The sequence below is a fragment of the Stegastes partitus genome, unplaced genomic scaffold (genome assembly GCF_000690725.1).
Source record: "Stegastes partitus isolate 25-593 unplaced genomic scaffold, Stegastes_partitus-1.0.2 Scaffold268, whole genome shotgun sequence".
NCBI lineage: Eukaryota > Metazoa > Chordata > Actinopteri > Pomacentridae > Stegastes > Stegastes partitus.
In genome coordinates this window covers 106,718-129,646 of record NW_007577999.1, presented here as the reverse complement: position 1 = coordinate 129,646, position 22,929 = coordinate 106,718, and the positions used below count along the sequence as shown (strand labels likewise).

At 42.7% G+C, this 22,929-nt stretch overlaps 1 protein-coding gene across 1 annotated transcript; it reads right to left on the bottom strand.

The window, feature by feature from the left end:
- Positions 1-16,261: 16,261 nt before the first annotated feature.
- On the bottom strand, positions 16,262-17,836 carry LOC103357690 (claudin-23-like). Its single transcript, XM_008282357.1, has one exon. The coding sequence runs from the start codon at positions 17,766-17,768 to the stop codon at positions 16,941-16,943; it is 828 nt and encodes a 275-aa protein (XP_008280579.1). The 5' UTR covers positions 17,769-17,836; the 3' UTR covers positions 16,262-16,940.
- Between the last annotated feature and the right edge of the window lie 5,093 nt (positions 17,837-22,929).

The following is a 22,929-nucleotide window of genomic DNA, read 5'->3' as shown; positions in this document are numbered from 1 at the left end:
GCAAACATACAAACACTGGGAATCTATAAATGCTTTCTGTGTTCAGACTTTGCACAGAAGCCCAACTGATAATAGATTTTTGGGTGGATGTCAATTTTATTTTTTTAGGGAGTATGAAATTTCAGTAAAGGTAAATTTACAGTATTCGTTATATACTAGTATATATAGGTTATATTGAAAACGATCAGGTCATTAGGTTTATAGCCACGGATTATTATAAACTGTTTGGCAAGTTACCGCGACAACAGTCTGCACCACTCATTTGTTTACTCTGCTATATGTGCTGCAGACAGTTTCAGGGCACCGTTTCTAAATTATACCACACTTTTTTTTTTTCTTTAAACACTTTTCATATTGGACAACATGTGTACTGTACTGATATTTGTGATGGACCAAAGTCATAAGAGCAGCTGACTGGAGGCTACGTGTTGAAGTGAGACTTTTCTGTTAAAGTTTAAAAAAAAAAAAACGACTTGTGTGTTCTGCATACTTTGCATACCAACAAGTAATGTCACAAATATGGCTATTAGAAAAGTAAACGATGGTCTAAAAAATGACCTGATGTGATTATTATTTGGTCCTACAATACAACACTATATGTAAAAGTATAAGCAAACACATAGTTTATTAAATCTATAAATTCCAGAAAGAAGAACAATTGTGGAAGATATTGAGGAGAATTTAAAAAGCATGAGACCTGCAAAGTATTTTAAAGAAACGGACAAAGAAATAAATGAATCCCCACATTGCTAAATGAAGCTCAGTCTGTTTACATTCAATACATGTTGTTGAGGCTGTTTATTGATTAATTGATAATTTGTTAAAGGTGGAGACAGATGTTTGATTTTCAGCCAGTTTGCATGTTTTGTTAGGCTCAGATTTACCGTCTGTCTTTGTCCTGCTGGAATTTCTTCCAGCACAAACACAGAACGGACATTTGCAGAATTTTACCAAATAAAATGCATTAAATTAGAATCGCGTACTCCACCTTAACTGGAATAATCTTTTATATTATGTATTAAAAGCGCTGTAATGTCTTCTCAGAGACAAACGTTTAGTGACTTTAAACCCGTTATTTCCATCGACCCGTTTCCTCCAGGAAACAACAGCTGCTCCGGCAACAACGGCGGATGTGTCCAGCTGTGCCTGCCTTTCCCCGGAGGTCGGACGTGTACGTGTGGGCGGGGCTTCTACAGCATCAACGGCACCTCCTGCACCCCGGTGCCTTCCTGCCCCGCCGGAGAAATGTCCTGCTTCGACAACAGCAAGTGCATCGGCAGCAGCAAGTTCTGCGACGGACACGTGGACTGTCCGGACCAGTCGGATGAGCAGGACTGTGAGTTTTAAAAGGGGTATTAAGTAATCTTAGCTTTGCCGTGACTCAGACCCAAGAACCAGAAATTTCAGTTGCTCCTGAAGTAACGGATTCACTTGGAATCACCAGCATCGTGCAGAACTGTTAAGTCCACTTGAATTGATTTAATTACCCAGTTTGGTGAAAGTAGCTGTGGTAGGTACGAGAACATCATGATCTCATTTTAATCCATTCACTGACTTCCATTCACCGCCTCAGTTAAGAACCCACATTTAAGGTCATTTTCAGGAGTGACGGAGCAAAATTATTTTCTATATGTGACCGTTACTCACACTAGAGGGGCACACAAACTGGTTTAATCTTTTCCTGAGTCACTTTTTTAGTGACTTGGCATGACTAGCGTGTAGAAGTACACCAGAAACGGTCAACTGATTTAAAAACCAAAACTCTGTAGAACATTTTTTTTAAATTGATGATATCACAGTTTCAAATACATTACGACTACCACTGAGTTGGCGTGCTCAGTGTTTATGGAAGTAAACATGGATGGTAACGGTGGAGCGTATCTGCCACTCCCCCGCCGCCACCGATGGAGGAAACAGAAGTGTGAGCGCTAACTAAACTAGCATCAGCAGCCAAGTACTGCCTGTGTGTTCTGGACACTTCCACCCCGTCAGAGCGCTGCCCCGGGGTGGAAGTGGCCAGAACACCGTTTGAATGTAGCCTTACTTACCCTCGATGTCAACCAACGGGCCCGTGCACAAGCACACCGGTCAGTTAGGCTGAAATCCAGGCTGAAATACACGAGTTATTATAACAACTATGAACAATAAATATTACCAACTAATGAGCCTTCCAGCATCAAGCCCTCCTCGTATCTGGACCTCCGTCTTGACAATCTGACAGCCTTGCTATCCGACATAAAAGAAGGTTTTACATTTAGTGTCTGATTATCAAGTCATGACTGAATCACTACCACTGGTTTTGTCTGCAGGTCCAAGCTCAGACGATGCTTCTTCTGGCACCAAAGCCAGTGATGGAGGCTCTCCACGGTCTTCTCCGACCCTGAAGAAAGCGGTTAAAAAAGACCCGGCCCTCTGTGGTCAAAAACACTGCAACGGCCACGGCAGCTGCATCACAGAAGGAAAAGTGATTCGCTGCCACTGTCTGGCCGGTTACAAGGGAGAGTTCTGTCAGGAGGCGGAAAGACGAAGCCATGTGGGTGTGATCCTGGGTGTCGTCTGCCTCGTGGCTGCTCTGGTGGCTGCAGCTTTCATTTTCACAAAAAGGTAACTATGGCTGTGATTTAGAGAGTTATCTGGTGCACATCAGGAGGTCACTTCATGTTGACACTTGGAGTCAAATAAGGTCAACCAAGCATTAAACTGACCTGCTGTAAGGTTTGGTTGGAATGAAGCTCTAAAGAAAGTCTTGGATTGTAGCTTGTAGCGTAGTGAGACATGTAGGAGATAAACACTTGGCTTCTCCGACCTTGTTTCAACAGGAGAGACTTGCCGTTCATGAGAGGCCAATCCATCGATAAAGAGACTCTGATGGCCAACATGGGCCTTCCTGGTGAAAACAACGATTCTGACTCGGAGGTAAAACCCTCATGTCAGTGACGGGGATTCATTCACAGAACTGCTTTGAATTTATTTGATATTGTGAATCATACATGGGTATTTTTTATTGCCTACCAACTGAACCAACTGTTTAACTGATGCTTGTCAAACCAGTTTATTTTTTAATTGTTGCTCACCAATGTGATTTCCAACCATGAATATGCAATAAGAGTCTTATCTGACTTCTCTTATCTAAGTTTTACAACCTATCAGATATTTGCTATTTGTAAATATTCAGTATTTTTCCTCAAAACTGGGCAACATGCCGTTCGATGCAGGTTTAAAAACTAAGTCAACCACGATGTCTTAAACTTTTAAAGAAGCTGCAAGACTCATTTATTTATTATTAATGCTTTTGGGGGGAAAACAGACTTTAGAGAAGCAATAGAATTTAAAAGGCGTAAATTTACAAGAATTTACAAGAATTTGAGATTACAAAGTCATTAATATGCAAGACGAGAAGTCAAATCTTCATCAAAGTGAATATAAATAGGGTTTTGTTTTTTTGCCAAGGAACCAAATCACTTTACTTTGCAGGTTGGCTCAGCCTCATTTATACCACAGACATAACTTGTAAACAGGAAAAATAAAACTCAGATGTTAGTGATCAGATGTATGAAACTCTGGTTCCTTAATGACTAAAGCCAGAACCTCATCCTGATCCGTGTGTCGATTTCTTCTGTGGTCCCATTTCACAGCAGTTTATATTCAAATCCCAAATGCTTATGATCATATCACAGGTGTTTCTTTGTCTCTAAATGTGACTGCAAAGTATAATTGCCACTGCAGTTATGCAACTGCAGGTCTGCGGTGTGATAAAGTTGATCCAACCTTGCGAAGTGAAGCAATGTGATTCCTTAAGTTTGTGTTTTTTAATGTAAGTTTGATTCAGTCTAATAGAATGTCTGAGTTTCATTTCTAATTATTTCTTTTCTCTTTCTTTAACCTACAATAATTCTAATATGTATTAACATGATTTGTACACCTTTATATCACGTCGATTTCTTAGAATTTGCTCAATTTCTAACATTTTCTTCCTCAGTTTGACTCAGTGTCTTTAATTGTTTTATATATTAAGGGGGTAAAAATGGTCTTTCCTTCTGTCTCAGCAGCTGGAGACCTCAGCAGATGTGACGAGCTCCCCGCCAGTATTAAAGTCACTGCAACCCAGTTAGACCACTCTGCAGTTGCTGACAGGAAGTTGTGGCATCCAGTTGTCAGACCAGCTTTGTCGTGTTGGTTTTATGACAGCATGGAGGCCTGAGACGTTACAAGCAAGAACGTACGTCAGCGGCCGTGAGTTTCCATCGATTTGTTGTAATAAAAGTGATGAACCAAAAACCAGACTCTTCTTGTGGATTTTTCATTTACGTCTGAAGGAAACTCAGATTATCAGCTCCTCTGAGATACTGAGGACAATTTTCCACAAGCTGAAGAGTTTCAGACCAATTTACTAAAACTGACGCTTTGCACAGCAGTGAAGAGTTTTTTCATTACAATCCAGCAAATTAGAATTAAAGATAAAGACTCTTCACTCCCCAGACTTGACGCAGACGGACTTTTCATTGCGTTTAATCCTGTCTGTCACTGGCTGGATATCCTGATGTAGTTTAATGCTTGTCCTAGGTGTGTACAGCATGTTGTGTGTCTTACTAACGCCGCTGTGCCGACAGCGTTGTCACCATAACGCTCATCTGCTTATGACTACACGTCTGTGTTTATTCCCCCCAAGTGTGTGTGACTGTGTTGTGTCTGCCACACTTTTTTCGATGTAGGTTTTTTGTGATAAACCTGATCCCTCGTTTCAGTTTGCTGCCAAGCTGACACCAGTTTCGACCAAATACTTCCTGGTGCCATCTTGGTTCTCTTTTCCCCCGTTTTAAGTTCCATAGAAACCTAAATTATGAAAGATCCTCTGCTAATGTCGGTTACTTCCACCTGTCTATCAGCCAGAGGACAGAAACACACAGATGGTTCACTGAGCCTTTGCAATCCTTGAATATCTGCCTTCGACCAAAAAAATGCACACGTGGGTGGAGGCGTGTACGGACAGATTAGCAAAAGTCATGCTTGAGCCTTTTGACTCCACCTAATGCCTGAGAAAGCAAACACAATGTTGATCGTCTTAATAACGCTGCCTGAATAACTCCTACGTCTCAAATGCTGGCCTTTACTAAGACTTCAGACAAATATTAAGCTGCTCTTTAGGGCAGTGTAAGCCACCAAACCAGTGAAGCCATTTTGTCAATAAAAAAAAAGGTGAGCACAGCTGTTACGACTACATAAATGCTGCTTGATGTAAAGTGGCTGCTGTACAAAAGTTATTTCCTCCTCAGGTAAAACAAAAAAAAAAAAAATAACGAAGTCCCCAAATAATATTTCATAATTGTTAGAAATAAACTTGTTCACTTGTGTAGTTTTAGCCTGCAGCCTGTTAGCTTAGCATAAAAATCTAGCAATAATGGTGCATTGGCTTGCTTGCCTTTAGTCCAAAGCTGATCGTATCCACCTACCAGATCTAATAAATAAAAATCAAAACAATACGGTCACAATACCTTGTTTATTTAGTCTGTGGGGAAAAAAATGGCGGTTTACAATCTACAAGAGGATAGCTTTGATAGCGGCTAGCAGGTACCTTCAATGTTCAATAACTGTTGCTTTGGTTTTTGTTTAATTGAACACGTGACAATAAACATCTTAATTAGTGAGTTTTAGCATTGCTATCAGGTGGATTTTTATTTTACAGAACCATCGTAGCCATTTCTAGTATTTATGCTCGGCTACGGCTAGTTATCGGTTGGCTCATGCTGCAGATTTTCTATTTAAGTGATTCTTTTTAGCAGGAGAGCAAATTAGGTTATTTCTTTATTATTAATTAAGCAAGAGTTTCACATTTCTTTTCAAAAAGTGGAAATGGCACAACAGTCGGATGGTTTGGGAGCTTTTGAGATTCAACCTAACGTTCTTCCAGCTTTGCTATTGGTTCAGTAAGTAAGGTATCATTAACACATCTTTGGTCGAGCTGGGCTTTGAAGACGAGTTTTGCTTGTTTGTTTTGTTCCTGTTTACTGAGATGATATCAATCAGCTTTATGTGTAATTATAGACTACGGTAAGTGTGATTTGTGTCATTACATGTCTTGTTCGCTGGTGCCAAGATATCAAGTCTCTGCGTTGCCATGCTTTGGTACGCATGTTTTCCTTTGAGATTCTCACATTATCTTGTCTTTGCCGTCACCGTCTTCTCTATAGATCAAAGCTACGACACCCTCCACCTCACGGAACCAGCGTGTCCTGAGAGTTGACTGCAGTATTGCCTGTAGATGTGTTATGGATTTGTTTGGTGGCTACTGTACAGCTGTCTGTTTCATTACCAACACAAGCGATTACTCACCCTGTTAATGGTGCTCCTGGGAGATCCCAGGGCATATCCAGGCAAGACTGGATATGTAAAACCTTGGATATGTTCGGATTGCCTTCTGGTCTAATCCACTTACAGTACCTACAAAGACCTTTCGCCATCCTAAGGAAGTTTCCCCCTTTTATCCCCGCGCTTTAAACCATTTCTTTGTATGTTTCAGGTCATTGTTTCCAGAAAACAATCTTCTCCCAAGTCACAGTTCTTTTACAGACTTCATCAGGTTGTCCTCCAGGATTTCCCTGTACTTTCAAGCAATCATTTCACCCTCTACCGTTATAAGTCTTCCAGGGCCTGCTGCTGAGAAGATGATGCTGCTGCTGCCGTGCTTCACAGTGGGGATAGGGAGATGTTCTGGTCTGGTGAAAATAAGGCTCAATTTTGGACTCATCAGACCAAAGAACCTTCTTTCAGTTGACTTCATATTCTTTCACATGTCTTCTGGTGAGCTCCAGTCGAGACCTAGTTCTGTGTTAAAGTAGGTGAGTCACTTAAAAGCAGGTGAGTACTGATGCAATCACTTATTTTCCGTTAGATTTTTTTTAATTGATTGACATTGCTTTGTACAAATCTGATTTCATTTAGACATGAAGGAGTATTTTTTGTAAATTCTTGTCAAATAAAACCCCAAAATGTAACTGACCATGAGTTGAAGAGCAAATCTTCCAAGAGGGGTGAACACTTTTCATGTCTAATCCTTTCTTCCCCCCATCAGGTTTCTAACAGTCCTCTGGTGTCAAAGCTGCTGAACCTCTTTGTCTAACTCTAAAACATTTGTAGGGTATTTAGAAACCTATTACAGATTACATTCCTTGATTGAGTAATCCGAAAGCAAGTTTATCGACTTAGAGGAGACGAGGTTGATGGCAAAACAAGCCGGCTACCGAGCAGCCGTGTTGCAACAACCACAGCGTAATGACTGTGATTTGTGTGGACTAATTTGTGTTTGTTAAGAGTCGGCAATGAGCTGTTACAGTAGCTCAGGATGTATTTAGAACCATCAAGTACAGTCGAGTCAGATATCAGAAAGGGTTTGATAATAAGACATGCAGATTAAATGGATGCAGGTCTTCGGTTTGGAAAGTTTGCAGCCGGTTTTGTTGAGATGTGTTGCTCCGTTTGGGTAACTAAGGGGATCTGTAACACAACCCATGCAGTCTTGTTAGCTCTTTCCAGCTACGTCCTGTTCCAACTTGCTTCTTCCTCCTTCCCTCCCCCACCAGCGTGGCAAACACACCTACTGTAGTTCCACAGAACAGGCTTCAGGTGTGCATGTGGCTGCTCCTGGCTGTAGCTCTGGTCCTTGTTTAGCGGCAGCTTCTTTTATTCACTGGGCCATTGTGTCAAAGATGCTGCACAGTGAAACTTACTTTTCCCAGGGACGTCACGTTGCTCAGTTTCGTGAGTCACTGTGAGTCAAGGGTTAACTCACGGCTAGTTTGCGTTCACCTTCTGAAATGTAAAGTTGCCACATCGCAGTCAGACACATTTGGTGGGAGCAGGAGTGAGTAAATGACTCAGCCCATTTACAGATAAGCCAGAGGGAGGAGGTGATATGTGTGTTTATAGGGAAAGAAAAAAAAAAACCAGCAGGCAGGTATTCACAGGTCTCAGCTTTCTTCCTCTCCCCTCCTTCCTTTTGTTACAGATTCCCTCACTGAAAGGGGAACTTCACATTCTTTTTCAGAGACCCGGGACCTTTCACACACACCTGCAAGTCTCTCCAACAAGAATTCCAGCTCTACACATTTTAGGACACCGTGGTTTAATCCTTTGCTTCTGTGAGTAGATGGTTTTTTTTTTTACATTTTTCTCTTGATGTGTCGCTGTGCTGGTTCACACTTTGCCTTCCCTGAAACCAGTGGGGAACGCAGTCCTGCTGTGGTGGTGGTGAGAAACCTGAATAACGAGATGCTTCGATAAGTGGAGTAACTTCCCCATCACCGCTTATTTATCAGAAAAGCTGCTACGCTGGAGCTCTGTGGTCAGGCTTGTGTCTTCATTCTTTGCAGTGACTTTGCGACACCAGTGTGTTTATTGTACATTAAAGCAACACTTTGCTTTGGAGCTATTTTAGTGTCTCTGGTGGATCAGAGTGGGTTATAATGGGCTCTTTGTTTCATTCAGGTGGCCAGTCTAAAAAAACAGAACTAGTGTCAGGACAAGGCAGAACTAATACCAGTTTTTAATAAAAATGTTCCAGCATTCACATTCCAGCTTCATTATTCAGTTCGCAGCTCAAAAACACATATAAGTGTGAAGTCAGCTTTGCAAGTGAAATAGCATTTTATTCGTTTTTTTGTACACGTGTGCTGCTTTGTTCAGTTTGTGTTGTGCACAGCTGAGTGCCGTGAAACTGCAGTCGGGTTGTTATGCTTTTTTAGTCATTTGTATGTGATGATTTTAAAGTAAAATGAGGCTGGGACACCACGCTGCCTGACAAACAGCAGTTCTGTGAGTGAGCGGTGAAATTTAATCCCTTTACACACAACGTCTTGTCTTCTTTGTTGTTTTATCTGTGCAGAAATAGTTTGACATTAAACATCCAGAAAATTAATATGATTTCTACATTTCACACAGGATATGAATGAGGTCTGTTTGGAAGTAAAGTCAGTGTTTATCTTTATCATCATGTTCACAGGGTAAATATATCTCAGGTACATATATGACTGTGACATTTGAAGCAGACTTTGTTCAGCCAGTGAATCACATTACTACTTTGCAGTTGCACAACTTTAATCTCTTAAAGTAGGACTACTAACAACAAAGCTGCAGACATGTCTGACCTAACCCAGCCTCCGGTTCAGCTGTGTCCGAGCTCTCTATTGTGTTTCAGGGTGTGTTTTGTTCACCCATTCATCCTTTGTTTCTAATATTCTCCTTCTGCTTCTTTCTTTTCCAGCGTGTTCCTCCTTTCTTCTCTGCACTCCATCTTCCACAATGGACACCCCTCCGCCCGCTGTCCAGCCGAGAGGCATCGACTTCAGCCTGCCGACCTGTGGGGAGACGCAGTGCAACGGCCACGGTGACTGCGTGCCTCCTGCGGGTGGCGGGACCGGTCTGGTGTGCGACTGTCATCTGGGCTACCAGGGCGAGTCCTGCGACGGCACCGTCAACGGGGCCTTGAGTCTGCCGCTGACCCTGAGCGTGGTCGCCGTCATCATCGGCCTGCTCATCCTGGCGTTCATCCTCGCCAAGATGCGGCAGAAGCAGAAGAAGAATCAAAGGTGCGGAAATATTCCAAAACACTGCGTCTCAAGCTGTTATTTTCAGAGTAGTAATAGAAAGAAAACACACTTTTGATTTCTTTTAAAGAGTGACATTAGACATTCTCATATATCTGTCAAATATGGAGTTGAAAGCAGGACATGTTTAGCCTAGCTTAGCATTAAGAATACAGCATGTTTCTGGTTAGTTTACAAGCTGAGAATAGGCACATCCTTAGTGTTTGTTTTTACTTATTTGGTTGATATTGTGGTTGTTTTTCCAGCAGCACTGACCTGTATGAATCTGTGATGATGTGTAAAATCCCATCAACAGCAACAACCACACAACAGTTTAACCAGCTGGAGATGGATGTTGTTTCCTCACAGCTGTGTGCTTTAGTTAGCAAGACTCAAAACAGGAGGTGGGCTGAGGACACACTCATCCCTGTGAGTTGTGACATCGTGGTCACTTATTATTACCATAGATAGACTAGATAACATACAGCACACCAGCTAAAGCCCTCCTGTGTAGAGACAGAGCAGTGAGTGTGCCAGAATGGCTGCAGGTGTTGAATTAATGTAAATAAAAAGCAACGTTTAATGTGAATTAACGTTGATGCTTTTTTTTTTTTTTGCATAGAACATAAATCCACGTTTCCTGAACAGCGGTTTTGCAGCTCAGTGCAGTGGCTCCGGTTGTTAAAATCTCAGCTCTGCTTGACTTATTCTAACTCCAAGCTAGTGCAAAAATGCAAAAATGCAACACCATGCAAACTTCTCTGAGGCTGACACTGGGTCACACTCTTGAAATCGTCTTTAAGCTTTAATACAGTTCAAATGAATCAGTTAAATCCATATTCATCCTCTGTACAGTTTTCACAAATGGGGAAATTATCTAAAGAAACCAAAAGCTTTTATTGTACCAGGCTGTAAACATGTTTACATCTGCTGTAAATCTGGACATTTTAACATGGGGGGGGATTGAATTTGCAGCTGGAGCCGGCCTCAAGTGGACATTAATGGAACTGCAGTTTTGGCACTTCCACACTAGCTTCTTTTTTCATTCCTGAATGTTTGTTGTTCGCTACCAAACTGGCCTCCGTTCAGAAAGTTGCAGATGGAACTATTTCTTGGCACACAGCAGCTGGACGAAGTCTGTGTGGCAGCACCGGTTAACATGCAGAGATCACATCGTCATCCTCTCACGTCACTCTGGGAACTATTTCCCGACAAAAATCTATATGAATAATAGTTGTTTGTGATTCAGGTATGTCCACCTCTCACACATTCATCATGAACATCACTCAACAAAAAATATGTTTTTGTGTGTCCACAGGAAACATCAGGCAGCAAAGCATGGCTACAACATCGCAGTGTGATGGACATAAATCTCAACTAAATCTGAGGTAGGCAGGTGGCTGGAGGTGGTTCATCCCAGAATGGTTTCCATATTGGAAAAGAATGATTTACAAATTAAAGTATACAGTATTTGCATTAACTGTAGGGAACTATATAATATAAAAATGTGTTGCATAATTTTCCTTTCAGTGAAAATCATTTGACATTTTTTCAAGACAACTACTTCTAAAGCACTTCATTATGAACGAATGTCCAGCGCTAATATACTGCTATGCTAATGCCCTGTGGGGTTTACTATCAGAACAGAAAAAAGTATGTTTTCATTCACAAAAACACACAAAATCCAACAGGTGTACTGAGTGTATTTCCTTCCTCATGTAACGTCATTTACCAAATGCTAGATTTATCATATTTAAGATACCCTTCTTTTTCAGCCACATGATTTCCAGCTGCTTTTGTTGGTCTGTTGCCACCACCAGATTTCAATTAGCACAACAGTATGACAGTAATTGTAGGACGTACGCTGTGCTACCAAGAGACCTGCTCTTGAAAACAGTGCTCCATAGTGCCCCTAGTGGTTAAAAACTCCATAGGTCATTGATGTCTTCAATCTGCAAGTGTCTAAATGTGGATTTACATCTTTTTTAAACCTATGAAGGACCAGAAAGCTTTCTGCTTTACAGAGTATGTAAAACATCTGGTATAATTAAAGGTATAATTCCTCTCATCCTTGTCCAGGTCGACCATGGTATTGTGAGGCACCACTGAGCGTCCGTCGGCATTCCTCTGCAGCGTTTGCAGCACAGTTGGTTTAAAGGGAAGCAGATCCACTGACCTCTACCTTGACGGCCTCGACTCGTGACTAGTAACCTGACAAACTGATGCAACTCGACTGATGGTTTGTTTCTTTCAAACTGCAAACAATCTAGAACCAGAACTTCTACTGCTGCACATTCACTGGTTTTTATTAATCACACAATGATGACAAACGTATAGAAATAAGTTATATCTCCAAAACAGGATTTCTGATGCATGCATGCAACATGTCAACACCTGCACGTCTCTCCAGAGCTCCCAGGCAGTCGGTTTAAACAGACGAGTGATTTACAGGCATCTGTATATCGCACATGTCACTATAATGTGTTTGTGCTTCAAGCAGCCTCTGCAGCAACATTAATTTAAACACTGAGAGATTTTTTTCCCCCCATATATGGTTATTTGTGCAGATGTTTCCATCAGCAGCTGCATGGACGTCCTCACACCGACTGAATGTGTCACTCTTCTCTGCAGCAGAATTCAAAAGGTTAAACGACCGCGTTGTTCGCAGTTTGAATTTCCAGCAACAAATTCCAGGATCTGTCTGTACTTCATTCAACGTTTGCTGCTTTGATCGCATTTTTAGTTTGCAAAGCCTTGCTGATGGTTTCCTGTAACAGCGTTTTAGTAAAATAACACTCAGCTTTAGTTTGTCTCTGTGACGGAGCAGCAGCTTCCTGTAAACACAGCCAAAGCAGAATCAGCGCTTTGAACTTTTTGTACGCATCACGAGTGAGTTTATGAAAACTGAAAGACTTAGTAATTGATTTCAAGCTTTATTGTAGAGCTTTATTGAGTATATATGCACTTTAACCAGAAGGATGTGGGTTTTTTATCCCACATTGTCGTTGTGTAGATGCTGCTTTTTCATACCACTCCTCCTGCAGGTTCCTGCTTTTAGCCATTTGTGAGATTTTGTTTAGGAAGCATTTCTTGTTCTCCTCGTGCAAACTGATCAGTTTCTAACGCAGCAGAAAAGCACCTCACTGGCATCCTTTAGCTCTGAGTTCCGTCTACATGCATGTACATATATACACACAATACTGCATAATTTTCACAAATCCCGTATCGAAGCTACAAGATGGTCGCAGCGGATTTCAAGTCAAGCTTTTACAAAACCAGGAACTCTCCATGCTTTTAAACCAGCTGAATCTCAGCTTGCAGACTGATTATCACTCATGTGTTTTGTCACAGATAAACCTCCCAGTCCTCGGTACTTTGGTCCTTCATGAGTAATCAGATTACTCTGTGTAACATCGCCAGTGTTGAGTCTTTTCTGTGCTGTGTTTCTTTTGTTCACTACTGACTGAATTACTGCCTACAGCCTGTTTACCTGCTGATAATGACAAACACTGGCACACATCTGCTTTTGCCATCTTGTCTTTCTCTGTTTTTGTGCTGCGTGTGACTACTGGTGTGTGTTTATGTTCACACACACTCTGTAGACGTAGAAGATGACGAGCGTGTCGGACAAACCGTGTGTGTATAAACGGCCGCTTTCCTCCGAAGTGATGAGTCAGGATGACAAACCGCCAAAGACAAAACTCCATTAATGAGTTCTGCGAACGCATTCCTTTCCAAGCTGTCGCTAAATCAGCAAAAGCATCGACTTCGCTGTTAATTTTCAGCTCTGCTACACACAATATTCAGTCGATTTGGAGCTGAAAAATTGCAGGTAGCCTAAACTGACAAGAAAAAGAAAGTAGTTTTTTTTTATTTATTTTTTTTCTTCCCAGAGAAGGAACTTCTGTACATCAGCCAACCGAAACTAGAACATGTTCTCCTGCTTTTCTTCATTTGAAAATTCCTCTCCTGTTAGCAAATGTTTGGCCAGCGGAAGCCAAACTGTATTTTAGCCGGATTATACTTTATAATTAGAGCTGTTTTTTGTGTGTGTGACTTTTGTAAATATCACTGCTGTCCATCTATGCCCCTGTATTTTCTATTTATGCCTTTTTTTTTGTCTATTCCACTGTCATGTATATGTTTTAACCACATAGACACTGGACTGTACTTTCTATGTGCACACTGTTTACACTGAGCAACTGTGTTTAATCCACATTTCTCTAAACTTTTTGTAGTTTTCAAATAAAATGTACAAAACCCCTAAAAGGTCAGTGATTTATATACATATAGCTTCTGTATAAATGCACACAGTTTCATATAAATAAAGTCTGTTTTGACATTGGTTTTGCTTCTAGAAAATACCTCAGGTGAGAATTCAGATGAAAGTTTTCCTATTACGATGTGTGCTTCGGGGAGTCACCGTTTATTAACGCCGACACCAGACTCCGTGTTTGTTTTGTGCATTCTGTGCGTTTTTAAAGTCTTTTTCGGCTCCAGTGACGCGATAACATCAGCTTCCGTGTTTACCAAACTCACCTGGACCCAGTGATCTGGATTCTGAAGCTGACGGCGTTTGTTATACGAGACGACGTGTATCTGATCCAAGGAGGAACCCAAAGATGAGCCGTGAAGGCGACACCGTGTCAACACCTGCTTTCCTGTTAATGCTGCATTGAAAACAGGAAAACTCGCTGCATGCTTACGTAACAGTAAATTAATAAAGGAGATTACATAAATAATAATAGGGTTGATAGCAGGGTGGGGTACTGCAGCTCTTGACTGCCTCTGTTACAAACTGACACTGTTGACTTTAATGGAAACTTTCTAGATGCTGGAGAAGATGGTTTAATTGCATTATGGGTAATGTATGATCCAATGTTTCAGGAGTTTAACCCAAATATCAACCTATGCTGCACTGATCATGTCAGACCACCCACTGAGATAGATTCTGAAACATTCACTTAATTTTCTGCCTTAGAACCGTCGCCTCACAGCTAGAAGGTCGCCGGTTGGCGTCCCGGTGAGGACACCCGGGATCTCTCCCCGGGTTCTCCCCGTGCAGCGTGGGTTCTCTCCGGGTTCTCCAGCTTCCTCCCACAGTCCAGAAACATGCTGAGGTTAATTGGTGATTGTAAATTGTCCGTAGGTGTGAATGTGAGTGTGCTTGGTTGTCTGTCTCTAAGTGTAGCCCTGTGATAGACTGGTTACCTGTCCAGGTGAACCTGCCTTCACCCTGAGTCAGCTGGGATAGATCCAGCTGACTCCCCGTGAGCCTAGTGAGGGTTAAGTGGTGTATAGATGATGGATGGATGGTTCCCTTTGCTTTAGTTCAGTCTGAAGCTCATCTCATTCTTTCTACAGCCTGTAATTTTGCATTGATCAGTTTTACTCAGTTTCTTCTTTAAATCTTTGCCTTTGTTTAAAACTTTGATTTTCTATATTTATGTGTTCTTTATTCCAACATGCTTTGCCTATGATAACCTGCTCAGCTGGTTGTCGTATCATGTGTGTGTACTTGTATTGTGTAAAATTGGTCTTTGGGTTGGCTTCTTTTGCTATAAATAGATAAAGATGACTTGACTTGACAGACCTTTGTCATGTGTCATCGTTACCATGAAAGTAAAGAATTAAATTCCCTTTTTCACTCTTTGATTAAACCCCTAAAACTCATCTACTAATTACATATTAAGATGTAGAATCATCTCTTCTGGACTTGAACACCGTCCTCAAACGCTGTGCAGCTACTCTGTGCTAGTGGCACCTGCAACTCAGCCATGTTCAAACTGGAAACTGATTCTGAAGATGAATAATGACAGAAAGCTCCACCCTGCAGGTTGACTGTACTGGTTCCTTTGGGTTTGTGACGTATGAAGCCACTAAAGTTTGAATCTGTGTTTTTGAGGCTGTCGTCGGTACGCTGCGGTTTTAAGATGGAAATGCTCAGTCATGGTGCTGGTCGCTTATTTCCGTGTTCCAGCATTTAGAAAACATCATGTGGACAAATTGATTTTCGCTAGATGACATCTTTAAAGACAGACCGAGCACACTTTTCTGTCTCCGTTTCAGTTAATTATCAAGACAAGGCTGAAAACCCTGATGTCAGTTCTTCACAACCAAACAGGTCTCCTGATGTTGTTTCAGCTCGAGCACTCTTACAAACATTCAAGACAAAATACAGACTCTTATTTCCTCTCTACTCCTGCATCTCATTCAGCTGTCGTCGTGTTGTCCTGCTGCACTCAGAGCTGCGATTGTGATTTCGCAGAAGCCAATTTATTCACAAAAGACGTACAAGAAGCCGTGAGTGCGTCGCCGCCTCGTCTCAGATCGGTTTGAACAGAAGAGATAATGTCGTTGGACGAGATGTGTAAAGAAAGCAACCTCTCAGACCGGTCAGACTGCATTGTCTGTATACTTACGAGGTGAACACAGCACAGTGGGTGTAAGAAAGAAAGAAAACCATCACTGTCATGCATAGTGTGTGTTTGAAGAGTGTAAATAATGAGTTTCCCTTTAGCCCTCTCTGGGTACAGCACACAGCAACACATGAATACATCACCTCTATATTCACTTCTGTACCACGTGATGTTTTAGTCATCGTACATCCGTTGATTCACTCACCGGGTTCAGTTTTCTTTCTTTCTAGTTTTCTGACCAGTTCAGAAAAAGGGACTCAGCCATATGTTATTAGGAAACACATTTAATCACGTGTACTGCAGAGCGACGAGAACAACATTGATCACTTCAGGATGCTTCGTTCAACCTGGAAGGTTTGGCCTTAATCGTAAAGTGCATCACAAGACAGTATTTACAGAAAAACAACAGGACGGTGCATTAATCAATGTACACGAGAAAAATAAAAGCTTCCTTAAACATGAGGAATATTTGACAAGTTGAGTTGAGCTTCATGACTGTTTCCTCCAGACACAATTCTTCATTCTCCAAAGTCCTTCATGGCCCACTCCTTCTATATCCTCACACTGTCATTATCACTACCTTTATGGTGTTCATGGCTCCGTTAGGGGCCTCCAACTGGCCTGTAATCTGTTACACTCATGTTATAATTAATCATAATCAAGCTGAGCCCTTAATGAGCCACATTAACCTGCAGCCACGGACCTGTCACACCATTAAACTCCTTCTTCTATCACACACACATGCCTTCAGATGTTAATGATGGAGAGATTCTGCTTCACTTCAGTTTCATATTTAAGGTTTTTGATCTTCAGCAGAAGACTGAATGCTGACTTTAAAGTACTTTTTTGTTGTATTTGTGTCTCCTACATCACTACAATACTCTTCCTCGGATGTTTTCCACTCACAGTCTCTTTTGTAAACTGTCCTCTCCTCTCCAGCTCCTCATAGGTCTGCGTCGTAGGGCCTGCCGTTCATGGAGGTGTTGGCTGAGCGGGCCGCGGGGCTCTTGGCTCGGGGGAACGACACATCATCGTCCAGGGAGTCCTTGGAGTACGGCACGCTGCTGGCGGTGCTCCTGGCCCGGTTCAGGCTCGGCACCTCCACGCGTCTCGGCAGCTCCGTCTTCCTCTGCCGGTACCGGCCGGTGACCTCCTCCACGGGTCTCTCGCCCCGGTTCTTCCCTCCGCAGCAGCGGCAGATCCCGATGAACATGACGAAGCCGCCCAGCACCTCGAATATCCCGCCGATGTAGCCCAGGATGATGCAGTAGCCCACGCGCACGTCGTTGAGCGGGGACGCGGACGTGATCTCGGTGAGGATGTGGGTGTACCAGGCGATGGGGATGATGGTCATGACGCCCGAGAGGAAGATGAGCAGCCCGCCCAGGCCGGCCACCACCCAGTTAGGCTGGTCTCTCCAGCAGCGTATCCCGGGGATGGCCACGGCCAGCCCGATGAGAGTCACGATGAGGGAGGCCACCATCAGGCCCTGGGCCACCTCGATGATCTGGTTCCCGAAGTACGTGGTGTCCTGCAGATTGCACTCCAGGGTGGTGGTGGTGGTCGTGGCCCTGCAGATGTCCCAGATGCCCTGCTGCAGGAACTCGTCCGCCGGTCTGTTGGGGATGTTGTTCAGGGTCCTCCAGTTTGGGGACACGGTGGCGGTGAGATCCAGGATCCAGCCGCAGGGAGCCATGACCAGGCCGAAGATGAAGATGCCCGGAGTGCGCAGAGAGGTCCGGATCCACTCCTGCGCTGTTCGCTGCGGCATGACTGTTGTTGTTGTTTTTGTTGTTGTTGTTGTGGATGTGGAGGAGGATGTGTGTGTTCTCGCTCCCGAACCCCGTGTAATAACTTCGACAGGAGCGACTGAGTTTTGACAGCCTCAACAGCTGCTCTTTCAAAACAAGTCTGACTGAAACTTGGAAGTGGGCGGAGCTTCGGCCTCACCTGTGCGCCAGAGTGCCCGAACAGGACAGGTGTGGCGCGCGGTGAGCTTCTTTTCATCCAAAGACGGCCAGAGACGGACAGAGGGGAGTTTCGACGAAGGCTTTTTGTCATGCAAACGCGATAAAGAACAAGAAAGATAAAGATTGTTGTCCGGCACAGGCTCTCTGTGTCTTCAGCTCTCTCACATTTCAAAATAAAAGAATGAGTTCCATCTTCAGATAGAAAGCTTCACCAGGTCTCCTGCTGAATCTAAACCAGGAAAATATAGAATTTCAATCACAGGTGAAGTTGTTGGAAACTACAGGGAAACTTTTCTTTACCTTAATGAAGTAAAATGCATTGCACAGGGGAGAAAAAGAAGCATGAAATTGCAGATTTTGTTTAAATGTGTTAAAAACAAAGGGATCCAAATGACTCCAGTGAAATAAAAGTGTATCAGAGGATAGACTACCACACAAACCAAAACAAGTGCACACACCTTTTCCCACAGATTTGAACTGACACACCACGAAATATTTGGATTTTCTGCTTTTTGTTGACTGAAAACTAACCAAAGACTTGACAGTCAGTGGCACAGGCAGGGACAAGCATGTGTTTTAAATTATGCTGATGGTTGAGTGTAAAAATCTTAAACAAAAGAAGCCACATACTTCGATATTAGATGAGGAAACGGTGCACATTTGATCTTGAAATCCTGCAAAAGGTAAATTCACAAAGAGCAAATGTCCATCAGAGGGGTTTATTGTGATATGTACGCACTCAGGGTCGTGCTTTCTGCCAAACGTATAAAGTCACACTTAATTTCTAAGGTTTCTTTCCTCCCAGAAGCGGGCAAAAAGACGGAGGTCAGTGTTTTGTGGTTCGAGGAGCTTCAAGGCCTCCACAGAATTACTTGCGTGGACCTTCAAGAGACAAAACACGAGGCCTCCGAGGCGTCAGGGTCGAGCCGAATACAAGCAAGAGTGGATTAGAGTCAAACCTTCACACGAGAGAGAGCACTCGCTTAATCTATGAAATATGCAAACCAGGGGAGTATAGAAGTTTCCATCACTGCTGAGGAGAAAAATATGAGATTTCTATGAGATGTTGCATAAACAGAAGCACATGCGTCCACACTGAGGCTCGTTTCTGTTCTCTGCTGGTCTCTTATTTGCCTGAATAGCCTCGAACAAGGTCGTCAGCTCAGTGAAACGTAGCTGCTGTGGGAAGAGACTTTCACAGAACCTCATTACTGAAGTGACACTGACTTTTGCCCGCAGTTAATCAGGCTTATTCGAACGTGACAAACCACCATGACTGTGTGTGCGAACCATTTTAGCAAAGAATGTAGTTCTGCAGGAATGTACCGAGAACAGCCCGAATACCTTTCTGCCTCGCCGTCTTTGTCTCTCTTCTCCGCCGCCCTTCCTGTCTGTCATCCTATCAGCCTGTTTCTGTTTATCCTCCTGCTGCTTCTCGCCTCTGATCAGCTCTGGGTGAGATCCCCCCCTCAAGTCAAGCTGTTTATCCAAAGGAAGTGGATTATTCACAAATGCTAATAAAGTCTCTTCGGAGGGCGGGGGGGCGGGGGGGAGTTTATGGTGCTCATTACCCAAAACCTCAAACATGAGCGACTCCCATGAAAGCAAATGAGACGAGTGCGAGTCTCTCTCGCAGTCGTCGACTTTATTGATCCTGCAGGAAAGTGATTCAGTTTCTGAGGAGCTGATGTTTCACCCAGAGACTCCTGAGCTCCTCTCAGCTTCTAGTGGTCATCAAACATCAACATCCAATTAGATTTTAACCCCACAGTGACAAGATCTGTAATGAACTTCCATAGCTGGAGGGAGGGTCACCAAAATAGGCCCTCTTGGAGCTTTTAATTTGAAAGATCAACAACTTGGAGAACTGCTTATTTCAGCAGGAAGAGCTAAAATGTTGAAATTATACAATTTCAGTCGCACGATAACTGCAGCTACAGTTTAGTTTCCTCGGTGTCATCGAGTTATCACAGTTTTCATCCTTCAAATGCGTAAAACGCTCGTAAGAACAGAACGCTTCACAAATTCAAACTGTCGAGTCGAGTGCTCTGGAAGCCACTGGGATGGTTTTTGTTTTCGTCTGTGCGCTTTGACACACAGAGAACGGTTGAAAGTGGTATGACAGGTATGTCAACCAACCAACCAACAAACCAGAAAGACTTTATTGGGAATTGTTGTTTTATTCCATTTAAATGCTGAATCATTGCAGCGTGATCAGCTGATGCGTTGCTGCTTCGCTTGAGGGCGACCTGGACGTAAAAAAACCTCTGAGGATCTGTTGTGAAACCCTGTGTGGTTCTATAAATGCCCAGAAATGACCAGCATCTCCACTAATATTATGCTTTGAGGTGCAAAAAATAGCATTAATGGTGTCCCAGGTGGAAGGTGAAAGATGAGTTTTCAAACCACTGCTGCTTTAACGAACTCTCTGAAAATCTGTTTTTAAAGTTCTTCTGAGAGGCTTCACTGTTTCCTCATCTTTAACCAACTTTTTAAAGAATGCAGCTGCTAAATAATACTCATTTCTTTCATGTGATTGTTTTTTTTGTGCTATTTCAGTGTGCCAGTCTTACCTAAACACACTCCGTCGTGGCACGTTGGACTTGTGACCCGCAGCTCCAACTTGCTGGTCGACAGTTTTTCTGTTCTAATCTCATGGAAGATCTTTTGCTAACCTCATTCCAGGTTTTACAATCTCGCTGCATGAATTTGATGTAATCTGCATCTCCAGTTTCACATCACAGCTGATTCTGCAACACGTTTTTAGGGTGAGATTGTCGGCTGTGACTCACGGATACCAGGGAGGCGGCTGTCACAAAGCGTAGCCTACATACCACTGACGCAGCGTAATAGATTCCCCGTGTGCATCACCTGTCATTCTTCAGCTCCGGAGTGCTAATTATCAGTGACGTTTAGGAGTGTAACAAGATCACGATGTACACAATGAGTTTGGAGCCAAGGATGCAGCGTATGCACATTTTAATTTATCTGAATATTCGTTGTTTGCTTGAGAAGTGGCTTCAGTTTAGTGCAAGAAGATTATAATATAATATAGAAATCAAAAATAGAACATGGTCTGCCTGATGACTGTAATTAAAAGCTGTACCAGAATGGCTCAAATGCTTGAAGGATTCACAGCTCACATGTAAGAAAAAAAGCCTCGTGCAGAACTCCATGTAGGACGTTTTAAGATTACAGATTTTGCAGAACCTTGAAAGACTCTCTTGCAGATTGTCTGCTACTATCTGGTGGCCAATTAATGTAACTGCTATGACATGCTGTTAGCAGACCGTCCGACATGAAGGGAGGGCTTTTTTTTACCGCCAAGTATCTGTGTTTTTGAAGAGCAGGTTCACTACCTTCAGTCATTAGTCGCAGCAAACACAGCCTTGGCTCTAATCACAGCAGTCAGGGGAGGTTTTCATCTCGCTTTACAAAAACATGCAGTTCTGGCCAGTTAGGTAAACTACAAATGAACAGTTGTGCTGTGCAGGCCGACACCACGGATTGGATGCAGTGTTTGATATAAAGCTTAGATTTATTGAACTTGAGAGCTGCAAGGTGGTGCAGTTGGTAGCACTTTTTTTTTTGTCCATAGGTGTGAATGAGTGTAGCCTTGTGATAGACTGGTTACCTGTCCTGGTGAACCTGCCTTCACCCTGAGTCAGCTGGGATAGACTCCAGCCCCCCATGACCCTGGTGAGGACTAAGGTGTAGAGATGATGGATGGAATTGATTTATTGGACTTAACTGGATATTTGGATTTTTATTGCAGAAAGGTTCTTTTTTTGGGCTGAAAGCTGACTTGTCTTGATAATAATGAACATTTTAAATATCCAGCTGGCTTGCTTTCTATCTCAGGGTGGGGTATGTCTCAAGCTTCAGTCCTCGACCTGAAGCTTTTTTTTAGTATTTTGTGCCATAGCCTATCCTAAGACTGCACTCTTCTGGACCGAGACCTTTGATGTTGTACCTACAACCATTTTCCCAGTTTGGGGGTCACAGCTTTACTTAACTTTACCTTCAGCATCTGTTCCTTCAGCTCCTGGTGCTTCTAGATCTTCTCATATTCCTTCTTCTTCAATCTGCTGACTTTGTCTGGTTGGGTTGCCATCAACTAGAACTTTAATCCCACTGGACCTTAACTCTGTTATGTTGTGTCTGATCGAGGTCTGGGAACGTCTAACCCATCCTTGTTTCATGTGTCTGTGTACTATCCCATCCAGCTGGTTGTGCATCTTTGTGACGCTGTGCCTGCCTGCATCTTCTATTGTTCTACCAACCGCTGCACCTTTTTTAGGGACATCTTTGCACGGTCCAGACCCCTGCCTCTATGGTTCTGGTTCTTAGGGCCTGCTCTCGCCAACCTTTTGAAGCCACTGGTAGGATTTTCTTGATATCAGCCATCCTCAGTCAAACTCATCACTGTATGTCTTGTACCGCCTGAGGGCCTCTCTTTGCGCTACATCTTCCTGATGTATTCATGGAAGCTCTCCACGTTACCAACAGTCACCACAAGGTGGTGTTATTGTTTTGAATGAGACCACTTGACATTTGTCAACACATTGTTTGTTACTGCTCCAAAATGACTCCCAACATATTGACATTCAATCCATTTTACAGTCTGTCAACCATAACTTTGTGTATTCAGATGAGCACCTATAGATCTGTATGTCTAAAGGCTGAAAAATAAATAAATAAATTAAAAAAATCACCAGAAGAAGTTAATAATTTTTATTATTTTGCTTAAAAAAACAAAAACAAAATCCAACATAGAGACATAGACAATATCCCCGGCATTGTAAACTCAAAGGATGCACATAAAATAAAGAAAAATGTCACTTTTTTTTTTTTACAGGTTTAATCTACCCATCCTGATACTGTACAGTTTTCTACAGATAATTTCTACATAAAAGGCTGAAAGTTAAATTATTCAAAAATACAAATTTCCAAAAATAATAA

Bases quoted from the DNA above. Each gene is read 5' to 3' on its own strand.
- LOC103357690 (XM_008282357.1), bottom strand. From the start codon at position 17,768: ATGCCGCAGCGAACAGCGCAGGAGTGGATCCGGACCTCTCTGCGCACT.